At 33.8% G+C, this 21306-nt stretch overlaps 2 protein-coding genes across 2 annotated transcripts; one reads left to right on the top strand and one right to left on the bottom strand.

The window, feature by feature from the left end:
* Positions 1–8099: 8099 nt before the first annotated feature.
* Positions 8100–11286, bottom strand: LOC112419829 (zinc finger MYM-type protein 1-like). The gene is made up of 2 exons (XM_024777796.2): positions 10975–11286; positions 8100–10595 (listed from the first exon to the last, which is right to left on the bottom strand). Exon 2 carries the CDS (start codon positions 10579–10581, stop codon positions 8113–8115), a length of 2469 nt encoding a protein of 822 aa, XP_024633564.2. The 5' UTR covers positions 10582–10595; positions 10975–11286; the 3' UTR covers positions 8100–8112.
* Positions 11287–16684: 5398 nt separating this feature from the next.
* On the top strand, positions 16685–18841 carry LOC120579672 (uncharacterized). The gene is made up of 2 exons (XM_039832334.1): positions 16685–18456; positions 18733–18841. Exons 1-2 carry the CDS (start codon positions 17299–17301, stop codon positions 18790–18792), a joined length of 1218 nt encoding a protein of 405 aa, XP_039688268.1. The 5' UTR covers positions 16685–17298; the 3' UTR covers positions 18793–18841.
* The last annotated feature ends 2465 nt before the right edge of the window (positions 18842–21306 follow it).

Raw genomic sequence — 21306 nt, 5'->3', positions numbered from 1 at the left:
ATCAAAAAACTCTCATCTTGTGCCTTGGGGCAATTCCAAATCATTTTGTGCTTATTTTCTTGAAGAATGGTTGTCCACTACCTCCATCATCTACGGAGTGGCACAATCACAAGAAAGAAGATGCGGTGACTTGGGAAGATGAGTATTTGGATCAACATGAGTTGTTCCGAAAGCTCATGGCTATTGAAAGTGGAAACAAACCGTCCAAACCACAAAAGGAGTCAAACAAAGCGGCGCCTATTTTGTTGGACACTCTTGAAAAACCAAAGCAACAATTTGAAGTTATTGCGGAAGATGAGGAAGATTCTATGTCACTTGATCTTCTCCAATCACTTGGTCTTTAATGAGTGATTTTTTTGTCGGTGTTAGTTTTTTTTTTTGGTAGAAATTACACCGACGTATTTTTTGGGGTCGAAATTGTAACGCCAATTTTTTGTGGTCAATATATAACTAACATTATGTAATTTATATTGATATATATATATATATATATGATAATATGACTTTTATGTGGTGAAAATAATGCAATACTTATTTATAGCTTATTAATGTTTACGCATTTGATTTATTCGTTATTACATTCCATTTAATTTTGTTCTAATATATGATTCTTTTGTTAAAAAAAATTTCAAGTGAGACATGTCTGAGGTTGCACAAATTGAAGGGCGTGTTAGGTACTCCGCGTTTAAAAAGACGGTTAAGGTTATGATAACGCCGACGGACTCTCTTGACAATTTGAAGGCACAACTTAACACTTATTTTGAGCATCTTGGTGAAAATCAATATACACGTCACTTGTTTGGTCAAATGCCATGCATAGACCTAGGAGAAGATAGAGATGAATACGCATGGAAAACGGCAAGCTATATGCCTTTGCTTATTCGCGACGACGGCGACGTCGGATTTATGTTTCGGAATATGGTGGAAGATAATATATTATATACGTATGTTCGTTCCATATGCAATTGCGTTGAATGTAAGTAGGGATTTAATTTAATGATGTGTAATGAGTAGTTTAATTATGAACACTTTGTAATGTTTTGAGTAGTTTAATTTGATGAATTTCAAACGTTTGTTTAATTTTAACCAAATGTCGGTTTAATTTAATTATGAACAATTGTATGAATCTTGTATGAATTATTTACAGGTAAAAACAAACGTTGGAATTAAACTCATACAATATCTTCATTATGTCCGAGTTTCAATCTTGTATGAATTATTTTGCCTTTGGAAATGCTCTGGTTTAATTACAAGTAAAAACTGGCCGAAAAAATGGCTTCGAAATGTTTACATTTATGCAGACCCACTGTCTGCATAATCAGTTTTCCTCGGCAGTTAACTCCCGAGGTTTTCCTCGGCAGTTAACTGCAGCCGGATTTCAAATTCCTCGGCAGTTAACTGCCGAGGGGATATTTGGGTAATTTACTTGTGTTTCTCAGCCAAACAACATGTGGGAACAACAATTCTCTTTCTCAAGTCTGTTGGGATAATGTGTGAGATATCTACCGAATGTCTTCAAATTTCTCAATATCATATCATATCATATCATCATACTTATTTCTAATCACTTACTCTTAAAGCTTATTAGGTCATGCTATTAGTTAACCTAATTTTTTCCCTCTAAATCCATGCCATTAATTGCTAATGACCTAATTTTTCCCTCCTATTACATGTTAAATTTGAATTTCAAAATTTTGCTTCACAATTGTTATTTTCTCTCTTCTATGCGTGTCTTATTGATGTTTGGGAATAGCACTGTTACCATGCTATTAAATATGAAGTTTATAATATCCTTGGCAATTTCCAAAGCATTTATTTGCATCTATTCACTCTCCCTTTTATACGTGGAAGACAGAAGAATTTTTTTCAAACTTTCCCTGCTTGATATAAGTAAAGCATTAAATTGTGTGTATTGGAAACTAATCTTCCCATAATTATCCACCATATCTCATGCTATAAATGTACACTCCTCAAACGGTGCCATACAATTCTCCTGGTCATTACCTTAAAAAAAAATAAAAAAATACTCCTGGTTATTTGACACGCTAATTCTTCTTCTGTCTATTTCACTTTCTCTTTCCTCTTTACCCCTTCATTTTCTAGGTCTCAATCCTTTCTCCCTCATCTAATCCATCTCTTTCTCTCATGAGCATCCTTCATAACAGCTCCTGCAATTTTTGCTTTCTACTTCTCTATTTCCTCCTGTAATCGGATCTCAAACTGCTGCTCTTCCTAATACGCTGGAATCCAGATTAGTATATCTCTTAAGAAGGTTTGTGCGTGGTAGCTGCTTGCAGCGGTGATGGCTTATGTGACAGTGTTTACTTGTGGTGGCTCACAGAAGGAAAAAAAAATTTGTTTCTCAATATCTAAAGGAACTATAGTTTTGGATTAAGTTTCAGGAAAATGAGTAAATAACGAGACTAAATTTTTTATACTATTTGGTTTCAAGGTCATATATAAATATTTCAGTTAATATATGCATAATATTTCAATTTGGCAGCTGTATCTTGAGTGGGGAGTAGATCTATCAGTATCGACATTATATTTTAAGCTGTTTTTCTTCTCACCACTTTCATTTGGACTGCTGCTGTATTTGTTGAGTGGTGTAATTTGGTTACGTGATCAACTTATTAACATTGAACACATGACAACAGTCACTACTTTAACCACTAGGCTGCTCACATTTTTGCTGAAATAATGGTTTTAAAGTAACTAACATTAGCGGTTCCTTTTTTTTAGCAGTTCCTTTTCATATTTTTATAGCAGTTCATTTATTATTATTATTATTATTATTATTTAGGCTTCTTTATTATTTATAGCAGTTCATGTATTTTTATAGCAGTTCATCTCTGTGTTGTGCTTTTTGATTGTATCATGAAAATGTATCGAAGAACATATGTTGGAACTAAGTTTAACATCATGCATAATATATTAGTATTATTTGGTTTGTAGGTGGGTGTTGTATAAGGAGAAGAAGCAACGCTGGAGCGAGTCAAAGGAATGGGTGTTGTTTTGTTTTATAAATGATAAAGTGTTGGTTGATATACCATGGTTTTCATGTAATATGATTCTAAGTATGAGACTTAGCCTAACTTTATGTGCCAGTATTATTTTGTTTTTTCTTAAAGAATTATGTACTTCCATATAAATTTTTGTTTTGCCATAAAAAAAAAAAGTACTTGCATTAAGAGAAGAAAACGTAACAAATATAAGTTGCATTATTTTTACGGGGATGTTAAGTTACTTTCTTTAAGTAAAAAAAATGCTAATTTAATTTTTTTATATTTTGTAAAATTGTCATTGAAGGCGTAGTTTGTAAAACTTTATTTGCTTTGTTTTCTTTGACCATTAGAGATTATTTGGTGAAGGTAATAATATTCATGAAGTTATCATTTCATATTTATCATTTGACTTTTCTATTAATTTGCAAAATAATGAATATGCAAATGAATGAATTAAATGCTTGAAATAGATAATATTGATCAATATCTTAAGGTTTAATAATAGCAATATACATTACACGTTACTTTTAGTTTGGTTTTTTAGTTAAATTCATAACTATAATTTTATTCATGTTAATTATTATTTTACTGTTTCATATTTATCATAACTGTAATTTTAGTTAAACCTGGTCATTTGCAACTGTTTTTGCCATTATGACACACATTTTGGTTGAATTAATTTCGTTTTTAAAATAAGTATTCACGACATCTTACTTACTTAAAATCAAAGGTAGTCTGATAGGAGTTAATCCCTAACCCTAATTGCATCAAGGGCCCACATTATGCTTAATCTCTTTTGCCTAATACATGTTTTGGCGCCTTGCAATTTTGCTCTAATCACCCAACTGTCTGTATTAAATGACCTGGTGTTGGCCCCCACAAAGTATTTGCAAGCAAATGGTTCATTAATTATTCTACCAGCCATGTAATGCTTAGGAACAAATGCAACCGTTTTTTTTTGTTTAACCAATGCAAACTATCTGCATGCCCTAGGTATCATTCAATGCCATCTAAGTGAAGATGCCTTCAAACACTCCAAACCTCCTTAGATAAACGAGCCAACTAATTTTGCATTGAAGCAATCCAGATTTGCGCTGCTCAAGATGATAAGTTGGTTTGCTGGTAGAGCTTACAGCTCATACACTCATTAATGCGCAGACTTTCAACTGCATTTTTTGTGCTCAATGTAAGTTTGTCTTGCAATTCCCTTGACATCTGATTAATTACACACCATTGAGACACACAACTTATAGACAACATTTATTTCTTTGTCTCAAGGCCAAATCGAATTGCTCAAGTCCTATGATCTATTCCTATAAATATGAGTTACTCTGAGTTTTGTTTGTGCCATTCTCTCAAAATATATTTTAAGTTCATATCAGAGTGCATCCGAAACTATCACGTTAGAAAGCCAATCTTGCATACTCACTCATGGCAAACAAAGGTTAGTTTTCATGTTTTCATGTATGGTTTTGTTTGTAACATGACATATCTTCGTAAATACTGATGATGTTGTTGGTTTGTAGGAAAAGCTCCAAAGCTAAGGAAATTTGATGAGATTGTTGGTGGAAAAATTGAGTTCCAGATCCAAGGTAGAGTGCTTAACCTGTGGACTACTCCTGACCGTTTCAACGCAACTGATGTTGGCATGATTCATATGATACTGGTGGATGCTGAGGTAATAGAGTCAGTTTGTAATTGATATAATCATATAAGGGATTTAGATACGCGCATTGCACTTTACAGACTGCTTCGTGTTTTATTTTCATTATACAGTGATTTAATTCAATCTGTTTTGCTTTTGTTTTGTTATAAGGCATGAAAGTTTATGCAAGTGTGAGAAAAAATTTGTTACCTATGTTTAAGGATCACTTTGAAGAAAGGTAGTCTACACTTTGCTCTAATTGTTTTGCAAATGACCCATGTTCGTTTAAAACTTATAATTTACATCGAATAACTGTACTGCCGTGTGATTGTGCTTCTGCAGAATGAATGAGGCGAACATGGAATTTACTCAAGTAGTTAGTTAGATGACTGGACCTATTGTTGTTCCGTTGGCTGATGATTTGCTCGCTACTCCGAGAACGACTATCGAAGATTTGATTGAATCAACTGAGGTGTTTATTACTTTTTCATATACGGCTTCATTTAATTATGTAAGATCCCTCCTGTATCATACACACTATATATAACTGTAAATGCCTGATTTATATGTAGAAATGTGTGGGAGCTGTTTTGGCACGGACATGTGAGCTTGAGGTCGATGCTAGGTGGTTCTATATATCGTGCGTGCACTAAATGTGCATCAAGGATTACCATTATCAATGGACAAATTTGTTGTGATAAGTGTAGCAAGAGTATGGGAAAGAGAGGTTCTGAGGATGTGGAGTCATTAGATGACATTGTTCTTACTGCATACGACACATCTACAACTAAGGAGCTGAGGATTGTGTCAGTCAAGGTTGAAGATTCTGATTGATTGTCATGCAACTTCACAATGTCTGTGTTTCTTTTAAATGTGTTATGTGGTTTTCTGTTTGTTCCCAGTTAGACTTATCTATGGTCTTTTTATTCTGTTTTGTTGTTTCTTAATTTAACATGCATAATATTGCATGTAATTTTGGATGTATAATGACTCTTTTGAATTGTCTAATGGATTTGGTTCTACTATGTATTCTCAATTAATATTTGAAAGCAAGCTGTTACGTTTTATATAAATTCATCATTGCAACTTCCATCGTTTGTGGTTTACAAAGGTTGATCTGCATAATGGTGTTTTGTATCCTCAATGGCCTCTGTGACATGTTTACTGCAACCATAGTTACAATCTTAATTGAAGACAGATAATTAATTATTCTATATAGACAGATAATTAAAAAGGTTCCTTGATTTAGAATAAAAAGACCGTAATTACGGTTGCTGTGATTTAGAATCTGAACTATTTATAATGAAGCAGGCGCATAGCAAATTTAAAATAGCTCACAGATGAACTACTTTTAGAGATTATAATAATTAACCCTCACAATATGAATGTGTATTTATGTGATTTTGTTATGGCTGCCGTAATTTCAATTTTGAATACATAAAATATATTCTGTTTATTACTCAGGAAACATCTGTAATTACCGTTACCGTAATTTATAATCTATGTACTCCATGTTTATAACAGAGTCTATATATTCTGTTAAGTTATTACTCAGGAAATATATTCTGTTATGGTTGCATATTGAACGAGAGTCTATAACAGACCCGCGCGATAGCGCGGGTTTAAAGTCTAGTTACTTTCTAATTAATTACACCTTATTAGCAAACCTCTAAAACAATCCCCCACTTCTTATCCCAACTTTTTCGCTTCAAATAAACTTTAATTTTCTCTTACACTTATCATTTTTGGTTCTTAATTACTATTGGTTCAAACAATTTTTTATATAAGTTGAAATTACATAGTTAAATAGTTATTCCATCTCATAAGACCCGTGCGACGCACGGGATCATCAATCTAGTCCTAATTAACATTGCAACAATCACTCCAAACCCTAACCCTAATATTTTAGGCGCCAATTCATTCCGGCCGTTGGATGGATCAAAACTAATCACCACACAATCCATGGCATACATCAGATTCTCCACCCATTCTTTTTAATGCATTTGCGCAACTCCCACCAAATTGAATCCTTCAATTCCAACGTGAGTTACACCTCTTCCAACACCATTTAATGTTTATGCTCTTTCACATGTATGATTAGTCTCTATTCCATCAACAATAAATGCTTTTTATCTTTCCAATTTAAAAGTGACTAATTTCAAAGCATCCCAATTCAAACGGTGTGCATGTTGCTTTTAATGAAGTGCAGTTTTTCCATTTTTATCAGATTACATTCATCTTCCACGATTTACCTCTGTCTTCTTCCTCCCTCACCCATCTTTTTCTAATTCATTTAAAGCCATGAGAAAGACAATCAAATAATCCATCTTCCTTCACACGCCCTGTTTGATTCGGCTATGTCGATTTATCATTTTTCGGTCTCCACTCCGATGTCGTCTCATCCTTGGTTCTATCCATCAACTTTGTTAGTACACCTCTTTTTTTGTTTTGCATTGTTTCTGGTCCTCTTTAAGTATATGATAATTGCTATTACTGTTCTATTAATTTTTTTTCAACATATCTACATAAGGGTCTCTTACCAATCAATTTGACAATCTGAACACACCGAACAATATTTGCAAACTTCAAATTTGCGAGCTTCAAATTTTCTAGACAATGAGTATGTCTTTGGCATTCAGAATTATTATTATTAACTTTTTAACAATCGATTACTCCTAAAGAATTTAATTTGTTCTTCGTTGAATTAAATTTATACCGTTTCTGCTTCTCTATGTATTAGGTAAAACTTTTTGGTTCTCTCCTTTTAATCGACATTGACAAGTGTATATAACCATCTATTAAGTTTTGGAGTGGTGCAGGTTATTTTTTATAGACACAACATATGTATCCTTAATGATTTGAATTGCAATGTATATTTGATAGATGGAGGCTAACATAACATGATTGTTCAATTTCTAAGTGGTGGTTTTAGTTGTGGAAACCCAACAACCAACACTTTCGCTCTAGCACAATCTGCAAAGAGGGAGATAATTTTTGTTATTTAAATCTGCAATGGAGAGTATTTGTTTTGTTGATTTTTTATTTGTTATTTCATGATTGGATTAGTTCTTGAATTGCAGTGTCATTTTTTCAAAAATCTTTCAAAATTGAGTTATGTAAATTGAATTCATTGATATTTTTTTTTGTTGAGATTTTAAATGTAACAACTATTACTTTGTTTAAGATGTTAATGTGATGGGACAAAAAGTGACTCATTTATCTTAAATTTTAATTTTAAATGGAAAATTAGTAGACACGTATATATAATGAGGAAGTAGAGTGTGGTGATTGTTCAACTTTGGTTGGATAACTTCAGTGGCGGAGCCAGACAAAAATGTTTGGGGTGGCCGTCATCCCGCCATCAAAATAAACTAAAATATAATATATAAATCATTAAAATAAACCAAAAACCAATCATTCAAAATTTAAACTACATAATATATAAAGTCGATCATTACATACCTAAAGACGCACTTTACGCTTTCGGAGTGACTTGAAATCATCAATAATTGATTCAGAACTAATACACTCACTAATATCCCTTTCGATGTAAACTGACATGCTATTTGCTAAAAACCCATGTTCCATCTTGTTTCTCAACTTAGATTTGATAATTTTCATTGCTGAAAAAGATCTTTCAGTTGTGGCTGTAGAAACCGGAAGAGTCATAACAAGACGCAACAACCTATCAAGCAACAAGTGTTTTTTGGGTTGTCCATTGGCAGGAACGGCAGCAGCCAAACATGAGCATAATTCTTGAATAGTTGATAAATTTTTCAAAGTTGATGATTCACGAGCCTCAAAAAGGAAATGTTTAAGATGAAATGGCAAATTAATCTTCTCCTGGTCACTAAAATCCATGGGATAATATTTTTCAACAAGAGTACATATAGTGTTAATGTCAAAAGCTTTATATCCATCCTCCGGAGACAAAGCACAACTTAAAGTCAACAAATCCATTGCTTGCTCACTAAATCTGCTATTCAACTCTTGCAATTGTTTGTCAATGGTAGTAAAAAGAAATTCAACTCTGAAATAATGTTCTATTGTTACCTGATTCTCTTCAAGGCGAGAACGCCCAAATCTTGTTGTTGAATGACAATCATTGAGGTCAGGAACCTCAATATCATGTTTTTCACAAAAAGACACGACATTGGCAAACAACTTATCCCAACCATTTTCTCTCAAATCTTGAATAAGAGCTTTTGTTGAACGAACCAAAATTACAGCGTTAACAACATCCTGAGATTGTTTTTGCAAGGCTTGACAAAGCAAATCTGTTGTCCCCATAATTTCTTTCATCAAATGCAAGATAAATATAAAATCAAAAGACTTTAGGTGATTGTAAGAACTATCAGCATCCGCACGTTGGGCAAATTTTTTTGCATCTTTTGCAATGATTTTCAAAACTGTACAAGTTGCTTCATACATACTTATCAAGCTACAAATAGAGTTGAAATGTGATCCCCAACGAGTATCTCCATCTCTTTTCACAGTTCCAACTTGGTTTTTACCTTTACCAGTTACAATCTCCCCAGTCTCTAACAAATTTTCGATTTCTTTTGCTTGGGCAGCTTGTAACTCATCATGGCGCTTAGTAGAAGAACCAACAACATTGACAACAAAAGTCAGCTTCTCAAAGAATTTATGAATTGATGCAACTTCTCTTGATGCAGTAACTAAAGCAAGTTGCAACCGATGAGCAAAACAGTGGACATAGTAAGCATAAGGACAATCTTTCATAAAAAGTGCTTGTAAACCATTCCATTCTCCTCTCATATTGCTAGCACCGTCATACCCTTGACCACGAATGTTAGAAACATCAAGGTTATGTCGAGAAAGTATACCACATACTGCTTCCTTAAGAGTTAAGGAAGCAGTGTCATTAACACGTGCCACATCAAAAAATCTCTCTTGTATCAAACCAGCTTTATCAACAAACCTTAACACAAGAGCCATTTGTTTCTTTTTTGACTCATCACGAGCTTCATCAACGACGATACAAAATTTAGAATCACCAATTTCTTCACGAATATGTTTTCTCACCCTACTAGAAAGAATTTGCAATATCTCTTTTTGGATTTGATGTGAAGTATAATTGCATTTTTCTGGAGCATTTTTCAACACAACTTTTGCAACTTCATCATTGTAGGATGCTAAAAGTTTTAACAATTCAAGAAAATTACCTTGATTTCTCGATTTGTTTCCTTCACGGTGACCCCTAAAAGCACAAGCTTGAATTGTTAACCAACGAACAGTGTCAATTGAAGTCTTGAGACATAGTCGATTATTCAGAATTTGACTCGAACTTTGCACTTCAATAACATTCCTAAGATGCCCATCTTGATTCAAGAAGTCTTGGCAAGCTTTCATTGCATTGTTGTGTGGTGAGCGAGGATCCTTCCCTATATGTTTAAGAAAGGAACAATTCTCTCCATTCCTAACTTTCCTCCAACTTCTAAAGCCAGTAGAAATGAATACTTCTGATCCGAGACGTCCACTTGGTTTGTTGCTAAATAGATAACATTGTAAGCAATAGGCAGCATCTTCCGACGGCGAATATTCTAGCCACGAAGAAAACAAGCTAAACCAACTGTTTTGAAACCTCCTTTGTGCTTTCCCGATACCGGACATGGGATAGTTTTCTAAGTTTGATTGATAAGGACCCCATTTTAGATAGGCTCTTCGTATTGCATCCTTTTGATTTGGTGGATATTGGTAAATTGGAATACATTTTCCTGGATCCCTTTCTAAAGAATTTTCAATGTCATCCGGATCAACTCTATTAATCTTTGAAGGACGGGACTCATTTTCTTCGATTCTTGGATTCTCATGAACTTGTTCAGGTTCGGATGAAGAAATTATAACTTCATCTTTTTGAATATCAACGGCCTTCCTCTTGAAAATAGAATCGATTCTTTGAAACTTCATCTTAACTTTTCCACCTGTTAACAGCAAGAATCAAACCAACAATAAGATTACAATCAACAATAGTTTGAAACAGATCAAAGGGATTAAGGGAACATAATATTCCAAAGTCTATTTTAACAGAATCACAACTAACAGAGTCTCTAAAATTGATAATTGAACTCAAAGTGAACCAACACTTGAAAAAACCAATAAATTGAACAATCAGAGGTAACTAAAAGTGATTAAAACCAACGAAAATATAGAACAAGTTATCACAACTAACAGATAACTTAAATAAAATCAACAAAAAGCTATACTTTTTCAAAACCAACAAGCAGTTAAAGAGCATTCAAGAACATGTAATCATCAGAGAATAATCATATTTGAAGGAAAATAGATTCAATTTCTTATTACCTTGCAATTTACAAGAATTAGGGTTTGTGGAGACTTTAGACAACAGAGAAGATGGATGGAGTCATGGAGATTGGAGAAGGAGGTGGTTGCAGCGGCGGTTGCGATTCGAGCAGTGGCGGCCGCGGAAGAAGAAGAGTTTGGATGGAGTGATCAGCGATTGGAATTTGGAGAAGAAGGTGGTCGCAGTGACGCAGTGGCGAGAAGGAGGCGGTTGCAGCGGCGGTTGCGACTGGAGCAGTGGCGGCCGCGGAAGAAGAAGAGTTTGGAATTGGATGGAGTGATCAGCGATGGAATTTGGAGAAGAAGAAGAGAAGTCGCGTGTGTTTGTTCTGAACAAGAGAAGTCACGTTTTTTTGTTCTGAAGAGAGAAAAATATGCTGACCAAATGAAATATCAGTTGGAAAATATTATTAATAAGCAAGGGCATCTTCGTAATTTCACAAAAAAAATGGGGTGGCTGTGGCTCCCCCTTGCCACCCCCTGGATCCGCCACTGGATAACTTTCAGGAACATATTCACAATATTATGATCACCTTTGCTCTAAGCAAGTCAACAATCATGAAAAAGGGTAAATAATCTTGCACAATATCATTTTGCAATATATTAGTTCTCCATAGTTTATGACCCGGGCAGTAGCACGGGTAAAAGTTCTAGTTTAGTTAAACCCTTCATAAATTATTTTTGTTATGACACACTCAACTGATATATCAGTCTATATAGAATTTAGCGGGATATTACAGATAATTGAGAAATTTTAAGGAATTTAGAATACTAGGCAATTAAAAAAATTCAATTAAATTGTTTGTTTTTAAATATTATTATTGGATGGAGTAATAAAAAAATTCATTGTCATCATTTTTGGACAACATTTATAATATTTATTTTTTTGGGCTAAATTTGAAAATTGAATGAGGGGTTAATTTGCAAATTACAAATATTTCAAGCGGTAAAATTGTAATTTTGAAAAAATAGGGGTCAATTTGCAATTTTTTGAAATATTATTGAGGTCAATTTGAAAATTTTAGAAAATTTTATGACCAAAATGAAAAATTTGAATTTTTTTTAGAATTCACCTTATAAGGTGAATAAGTGGGGTGTCCGGGGTTCGAACCCCTGCCCCTGCATACAATAATGCATTCTATAAACATTATATTACCTCAAAACATTTCCCCATCCAAACACACTCTAAAATCCTCCAAAAACCCGAAAATTTGAACCAATCAACATTGCACGTGCTTTCGAGACCCGAGGGAGATCTTTTATATGTGAAGCATTTGCAGGATGCAGTTGATGAGATTGTTGACATGCAACAAACATTGGCTTAGATTTATTTTTAATCTAAGATCAACCAAAAACTTTCATCCTTATAAAGTGTTGGAGAAACTTAGATTTATTTGTGCCAACTTTTTGTGTTCTCTGAGTTGAGAGAAAAGAGTTATCCCTTAAATGAAGCTATTGCTAAGGGAGGCCGCTCTTACGAGGAAAGAACTATCCATGAGATAGAGTTAGCTCTCGGTTTTATAATTAATTCATTTTAACAAAAGTTCGATTTCAATACTCTTTTTCAAGTTGATTATTTTGATTACATTAAATTGTAACTGATTTCTATATTATCTTCAAAGTTGGATTACATTAAATTTTATATTTCCTTTAAATTTGTTGATTTGGTTTTCACCTCTTTATGACATTCAAATTTGAAATAGTCTTGTTCGATTGGATAAATTTACAAGTTTGTGAATTTACATGTGTACATGGATTAATAATAATTTTACACAGATTACTAGCTTTGTAAATGGAACTTAGGTTTGAGAAAAATAACCATTTGTTCCTTTATGTGTTTTCTTATAGTTGGTTGTAGTTATTGTCTCCTCACCTATGAAGATTGGACATTCCTAGCTTGGATTAACCTTGTCTTGGTGTCAGACATGTGTCGTGTAAAACACTAACACCGACACAACACATACACATATAATTACACTTAATTATGTGATTTTCTTAAAGTATTAAGTATCGGCATGTCAGTGTATGTGTCGTGTCTGATATATGTTTCTATATCCGTGTTTTATTGCTAATTGTCTTGATTCTAAATATAATTTATATAGGTTATAAGTACATATGTGATGGTCAGAAGTTTTTGGCCCTTGGGGTAGGAAACGACCCTGATATCAGACAAACAAGTCCATATGAAAAACATACAATGAGAAACAAATTGATAACAAATAATATACCAGAAGCAATTTAATTATTTAATTCATTTAGAACCCTAGAGTTTCAAAATAAGGTCTATATCGTTCTTGTTGATGGTGGTGTTACTGCTGCTTCCAACTTCAAACTAACCACGATACAATAGTGCAGTTCCTCCATTAAAACCGACCGAATCAACATGCTTATTTATTAGAGAGATAAGATCCATAGTTCTTCCTACAGATTCATCAATCTTCTTATCATGATGATCAACATGCTTGTCTATTAAAGAGATGAGATCCCTAGTTCTCCTCGAAGATTCACCAATCTTGTTATCATGATGAAGAGGAGGAAAAGTTGGAACCTTTGTAATTGGCCTCATGTATGGATGAAAACGGTGATTATAACGGCCACTTCCATGGACGGTAAACAACAACGTGTGAAAAGGTGGTGGTGGTGATCCATTGTAGTAAAAGTCTCTTTGTGATTGTGATGTTGGTGGTGGTATGAAGGTTGGTAATTGAGCATTGTTTTCATTTTGATTCCTCATCATAACGTGTTTTACAACTTTAATTATAGTTCCTGTAATTAATTGAATTTTGTGTTTGGGAAGTTCTAGTACAGTGTTAACAGAAGGTAATTTTATTGTATTAGATTTTTGACACGTGCTCCGCTCGGGTTTAATGTAAAGGGATTGACATACGAATAATAAAATACAACGGTGAAAAAAAAATAAGTTTAAGGTCACGTCTTTCCATTTGTAAAGCTCTAAATATCAAAATATATGATTTTTGTGTTCTGTGTGAAATTTTTACACAGCTTAGGGATTTTTTTTTATTGTTGTGAGAAACACGTTTAGGGCTTGGAATATATAACCAAGTTTACATGGAAATTAGGGTAGCCGAGTTTGCATGGAAATTAAGGTATTTTGTTAAATGTAGAAAATATTGTAAAAAAAAAAAAAGGCAACAGGATAGGAATGAAATAAAGGCATGAAATTGGTTAAAAAAAAAAAGTGTACAAAATATTGTCTAAAAAAAGGCATGAAATTAGTGCGATGAATTTTTTTAGTATTGTGTACAAATTATTGTCAAAAAGAAAAAGGTAAGAGATAGCAAAAAAAAAGACAAGAGAATATGAATGAAATTGGTGCGATCCATTTTTTTAGTATTAAATAAGTGTACAAAATATTTTTTTAGTACAAAAAATTGTCAAAAAAAAAAAAATCCTAAACAAGATAATACAAGTGCAAAAGAGTAGCTTTAATATAGCCTTACATAGATAAAAACAAACTAAACAAAATGACTCTACTTACTAAAACGTGAATAGCGGAGCAACTGAGTCAATCCCACTAGCCCTCCTAACAAATAAGAATTATTAATTACATAATAGGAACAAATACTAACAACTACAACTATGACAGCTAATTACAACACGTTCAACATTCCCTCCCTTAAACTATTTCTACTATTGCAATTAATTTATGTATCAACATAGCAGATTATGTATCAGACTCTCATACTGATACAATAGTCTTATCTCTGTCAGAAGCATCAACCTCTTGTTCTTCCCCAACCAAACCCAGATATAACATCAACATCTTCTCACCTCCACCACCTAACCCTTAATCTAAATGAATGATTATGTTGACTTAATATATTTTCTTGCATAAGACTATTTTTTTTAATGACAAAAGGGGGAGAGAGAGACCTAAAGTATTTTACTGAGTTTGAGCGCAGACTAGAAAAATATAATTCCTTTTGACTTAAGTAAATTTTTGCTCTGAATGAATCTTAATCTGGCTTTGAAAGTTTTTATATGCGTCTAAAATGAATTTCATTAATCTAGTTAAGACTCAGGTAGCTTGCAAACCTCGCTGATTACGGAGCATCATATAATATTTTGGGCTAAGATGAGAATTATAGGAGTTGTCAATGGTTCAAGGAACATATTATATTGTTTTCACTCGAGTCCTTGTAATTCATTTTTATCCTAAACCATGCAACTTCATATGTGTTTTGAGTGTTTTGTAGTGATAAATCTTGTAAATCGAAAAATTAAGACATCACGTCAAGGATATGAATATTGAAGATCAACGACTCTTAAAAGGTTTTTTTTAAGACAATACAAAGTGAATAAAAATCATTTCAAGTTCGTAGGAGAATTTAGATGCAAGAACGATCGAAAATGGGACGAAAACGCAAGATTTCACACACATGAGCTGCCTCAACGGCCTCCTGCGCATAGGCCATGGACCATTAGCACATGAGGCACCGATTCCACTTCCACATGCGCCTCCTGCGCCAGTGTATGTGCCATCTGCGCACAACCCCGGGAAGAAATTGCCTGCAACTTATTTTTCAAGCTAAAACAGTGGAAAAAAGCACATTTTTCTTCTCATAACCCTAAGTAACTATTTGCTATAAATAGAGATCCTTGCATTATTCATTCAGAAAGCTAGAGGTTCAAGGTAAGGGTCAAGCATCAGAGTTCAAAGGCAGATGGTCTTCATCCTCATCTTGTTCTCTCTATGGTATATTTTTCTACTGTTTTGTTATGATGTTGCCATGAACAACTAAACCTCTTTGATTAGGGTTATAAGATGAACTCCATTTTATTTGTTGGATTCAATTAATAAAGTTATATTCGGTTATGTTTTTATTCTGTCTGATTTAATTCATTCTTGAATTGAGAATTTGTATTGATCAGTAATCATAAAAATTAATATGTAGAGAATTAGTAGGATTGACAACCCAAATTTATTACTTTGTTCATGGCAGTTCCAATTGCTTATTTCTTAATTATAGTTAATGAAATTGAGTATGAAACTTCATAATTTCTAAAGTTCCTTTAACGTTGTAATCTTGGTTATCTTACCGCACATGTTGTGGTTAGGGTTAATACGATTTCTAAATTTAGTTTCTTAAATCATAAGTAGACATCATATAACTGATGTATTACTGAGTTAATTTCAACAAAGACGAAAGGGAGATTCAAGGATTCCTTAATCGTCGTTAATCATCTAATCACAAACCTAATCTCGCATTGAGCAACCTATTCAAATCTCTTTTAATTTATCTTTTTTAAAATAATTTTTTCTAATTACTAAGTTGAACGACAATCCTTGTGGAGAACGATAAACTTACTACTTTGTTTATTGTTACGATTTGGTGCATTTGCCCATTTTGTCCATCACTTACCCTTTGAATTATCCGACTTAGAGGGAGCTTAGAAAACTTAGACCTTGAAGTCAACTTGTTAATTAATTAACAACAATTGTTCTTAAATATTTAGGTTTTCCATCATTAAAAATGGGGAGATTGTTTAACCAAATTGGATTTTGTAGGATGCCTATGAATTCTTGATGATAACCAAGTATAAAAAAAAAAAATAGGATATGCTAATTTATGTTCAAGCATGCAGGACCATCTATTAAAATTCCAAGTACTAAATCAAGTTTTGGTTACAAAAGAACAAGATTTTGAACATATACAGGAGCATCTAAAACTTATGAGAAGTTAAATATTTGAATCAACTCTGATGAAGTGAAGCCTCTGAAGACTAACAAACTCTAAAGGTCACATTAGTGGTATTAATGCTCAATCACTACAGATAGGAACACTACGTATAACTAATATACTGCCGCGGTTTTTCACTCTCTCGCTCGGTTTTTTCTCTCTCTCGCACAGGACCCTCCGATACTCAATCAATTTCCCTTCTCACCATCGAAGAACTCTCTCACAGAACCCTCCGTAACCGTAACCGAAGCTGGGTAACCATCGAAGAACTCAATCAATTATTCAAAGGTATTCTCGTTCTTTTTCAATTCCAGTTCATTGATAAATCTCATGCCTTTGATCAATTTGTTGTATCGTTTGGGGATTAGGGTTTATAATCTTTGAAATATTTGTAGTGATTTTTAAAAACTTTTTCTGTTTCAATAAATTAAACCCTAAATCACACTATATATTTTTAACCAAAGCTACACCAGTTGCTTTCTTTGTGATTGAATTTGGGTTGCTTTAAATTTGATTAATTTTCTGCCAATTTTTTTAGTTGTGAGAAAGAAGAGAACCGTTCTCTATAACCAGCACAACAACATTTTCAATCGATTGTTGAGTTGTGAGAAAGAAGAGAACCATGGGGAGAAGGAAACCCAGGGTATTTTTCAAAAATATCCCCATAGACTTTCCCACAGAGCGTCAATCAAATATGCCCATAGACCTTCCAATAGAGCTTCAATCAAATATCTTTGATAGGTTGTGTGCGAAGGATCAATCAAAAGCTATGTGTGTCTCACACTCATGGCGCGATTTCATCCTATATTCAATATTACCGAAGGACGAATCACAGCAATCTTCCGTGAGCTTGTTTCCAATTAAATGTCTAGATCTGAAATTGCAACAACTCTTCCATTGGTGTTCTCGAGTAATGTGTTGCAGAGTCGGACCTAACAAACTTATTGACTCATGCAACGGATTACTCTTGTTTTATCACAACTATGGTCGGGCTCAGAACCTCACTCATGGTGTTTATCACTACTATGTGATGAACCATGTCACAAAACAATGCGTGGCTGTTTCAAAGCCAAATGGACAAATTTCTAGAGCGTATTCTTATGCTACTCTAGTATATGATCCTACAAAGTCTAGGTTTTTTCAAATTGTGAATTTTCAGGGACATCGTCATGTCAATGTTTTCTCCTCTAAAAACGGCATTTGGACTACACAGACTCTTATTTTGCCTAAATATATTATTGCGTCTAGTTGGACCAAAAAATCTGTTTACTTCAATGGATCACTGTACCGACTCTCTCGCTCAGGACATTTGGTGAAAATTAAAGTTGATATTCAAGAGAATGTTTTAGAACAAACTGAGGCAATAACACTCCCTCAGGATTGTCTTTCTTTTAACTGCCAATGGGAATTAAGTGTCAAAGGTAACAAGTTGCTTTTTGTCATGTCTAAAGGTTTGAATTTTGTAGTTTACGAACTCGTTGAATGTGTTTCAAGTGGTGTTACATCCTGCTCATGGTGCACTAGTCATAGAATCCAAGATGATGGTTCTAAGTGGTATTATCTTAATAAATTGTTCAAGCTCTTGTCCTTTCACCCTTACGATGATGTGGCATTTTTCAAGGGCTATAATCACCTCTTTTATTACATCTTTATTGGTAATAATACCATCACAGATCTTCAGCAGGTTCCATCTTGTGAAATTCTTTATGACTATTTTGAGTTTTGTGGGATCCCTTTGGTTGAATGCTACTCCCCTTTCGCTTGCCGCTTAAATGAAGAGGTAATTAACTTGTCTATTATTTATTTCTTAATTATATATTTATTTTATTTGTTATCTTAGTTATATATTTAATGAACTATTACCAGATACCAATAAATCTAACAAAATGAATCATATTTTAATACCACAGTAACTCATATGAAGGGTGGTCGATTTAATTTTAAATCCTAAGTTAGTCAACAACTTCTACATTCTTGAATACGAGATGATTACCCACATATAACATTAATTCCATACATTCATGATTTTAATAAAATAACTATTTTTTTATTGCAGCATCCAAGAGTTTTTCAACGGCCACCCATTCCAACAGTGATTAGGGTGATTTCTGGATAAGCTAAAAATTGAAGATTAGGGTGAAGGTTTTTATATATAATTGAAATTTGTGGCATTATGGTTGTTTCTTGTTTTGTTTATTTATTGTATTTCGTTAATGTAATGCCTCGTTGGCCGTTTGAAAATAAAAAGTATACTACTAAAGGTAATAAATAAAACAAAAATTGTCTTCTTTAGTAGGGAGTGCAATAAACTTCTTGTTGAATGATGATGATCAATTGTTGTGATATAAAATTATAAACAGCTAAATGTAAATGTTTGATTAACTGATGGGTTGTCTCCCATTCAACACGTAATTTTACGACTCGAGCCTGAAGGTTACATAAATGTAAACTAATGGGTTGTCTCTCATTCAATGCTTGTTTTATGTCTCTAGCTTGACATAACTCATAACTAAAAAGCCACATAAAGATGAACTTGGAAAAGAGTTCGATCGGATCAAAGTCAATTTGGCTAAGCATCTTAAATACGTCTCTATTTTGCTTTGCTTGGTGCTCCCATTTTGAATTCCTTAATCTGACTTTGCTGCTTTTTGTGTATTGTGAGCTTCTCTCATATATGTGACACTCTAAAAGTCCTATATTTCCCTCGTAATAATCATACAAAAATTAGTGGCTAGACCTACCCTTTCCTCTCACATAGCCGCCTCTAATTATGGATCACCTTCAAACTTATGCATGGGCATATAGCTTTGCTCATCTCCACCATGGCATTAGCCATGCTCAATGCCAAGTTGTCATACCTTTCACGAGGTTTTCTAACCTCTTCCAGCTCCACTCCTTGTGGGGATTTCCTAGGTGTTGTTGGTGGTACCAATGGTGTGTCGGGTCAACCTCTCAAGCGATCCTACATCCATAGTATTTGCTTTTCTTAGTGGTAGATCATTATTTGCACTTTTTACACCCGCACCCTCACATAGTCCATTTATAATGCTGCAATGCCCAAAAATGAGGACATCTCCTTCAATAGCAATTCTCCTCAAAATTTTAGCTATAATTCGCCCTACTTCAATGTCATCAGCATTCATTATTGCTTGAACCGCGACATATCTTATAAGTCGAAACTCAGATGAATTTTCGGTACTTTATAGTGTTTGCACTAGAAATTTTTGGTACTTTAGACTAAACTTCTTTGGCAACATACCCTCAGTTTGCGTCAACCACGATGCTCCCTCTACTTATAATTCCCTCTTTATGTCTTTCAAATTCTCAATTTCATCTAAACATGTACTTTCATTAAGTTCCTCTCTTCTTGTTTGAATTCCACATACCAATGGTGCCTGATGAGTTTCAAGTAAAAGTATTAATAGCATCCAGATCAAACCTTACTTCCCTCCCATGTATGAAGGAGGCATAAGGATTTGTATCCTACTTACTTTGGTATGCATCTGCAAAGAACTTAGTAGCAATAGTACAATTTGAATTTTGAATCATGTTATTCAACCTAGTCCATCCCCATTGTTCAAGCTCCTCTTGAACTCCGGGAATTGCAAATCTCCCACTTTTGAAAGCCCTTTCTTCCACAAATTTCAAATGCTTAAATTTGTTGTATCTTTTATTTTGTGGTTCTCCCTTAAACAGAAAGGAAAAATCTCGTCCTCTTTTCATGATGGAGTGGGATTTAATCAAATGAGGGTTGTTAGGAGAGAAAGTAGTGGAAAATGGGTTAGATAATTTGTGTGTAATGGAGATAAAAATAAATAAATATGTGATTAAGGAAGGAATTGAAGTTGTTGGTATGCTAGATAAATGAATTTAAGTAGAGGTTTTGGGTTAGATATGGTTTTTGGGTAAAGGATTTCGATGGTGAAGGTTAAGTTTCAAAGTTAAAAAGTAGATGAATAAAGGAATTGGTTGATGAGAGATTTGGCTTATGTTGAGAGTTTTGATGGGCGAATATGATTTGTTTGTTGTTTGTGAAACATAATCCATAGTTTTTGGAAGTGATTTTGGTGAATTAGGTTTTTGGGTAGTGTTATTGTGAAGTGTTTTTGGAGATTAATTGTGACAAGGGTAAAAAATAGGTTTGTGAAAGAAAGGGGCCGAAGTCCCTTTTGTTCTCCCAGGCCTCACAAGTTTTGGGCAGTGTTGGTGCGTGGCTTCACCGGTGGTCGGATTAGACAAGTGTACTAAATCATTTACTAAATTTGTTCACAATTCATGTTACTTATTTTAGTTTGATGATATAAAATAAATGAGTTAAGGGTTAGATATTGCAAATTTTTATCTGTTTGCAACAAAGCAAGTTACCTGTTTGGTTGCAAAAAAGTAAGCAGCGGTTAAGACTATTTGAATCCTCTATTTATTTTGTTGGAATTAAATAACATTCATGTCGCATTTAGTTATCTTAAATACAAGTGATGCGGCCGTTGGGACGTTGTAACTTAGTTTGTTGCCAAGCTGCACCTGCTTACCGCACGGTGATCCTTACGTGCGGGGTCTATACTATCTCGGTTGATATATGTTTATCCCTCCATTGTCTAACTATACATGTTGATCGCACGGTGATCGTTAC

Source organism: Medicago truncatula, chromosome 3 (genome assembly GCF_003473485.1).
Source record: "Medicago truncatula cultivar Jemalong A17 chromosome 3, MtrunA17r5.0-ANR, whole genome shotgun sequence".
NCBI classification, from domain to species: Eukaryota; Viridiplantae; Streptophyta; class Magnoliopsida; order Fabales; family Fabaceae; genus Medicago; species Medicago truncatula.
Note: the sequence above shows the minus strand (reverse complement) of the source record. Positions and strands in the feature narration are given on the sequence as shown.

Excerpts from the sequence above, each read along its gene's own strand:
- LOC112419829 (XM_024777796.2), bottom strand. The coding sequence starts at position 10,581 with ATGAAGTTTCAAAGAATCGATTCTATTTTCAAGAGGAAGGCCGTTGAT.
- LOC120579672 (XM_039832334.1), top strand. The coding sequence starts at position 17,299 with ATGGGGAGAAGGAAACCCAGGGTATTTTTCAAAAATATCCCCATAGAC. Across the intron at positions 18,457-18,732 it reads CTTGCCGCTTAAATGAAGAG|CATCCAAGAGTTTTTCAACG; the intron begins GTAATTAACTTG and ends TTTTTATTGCAG.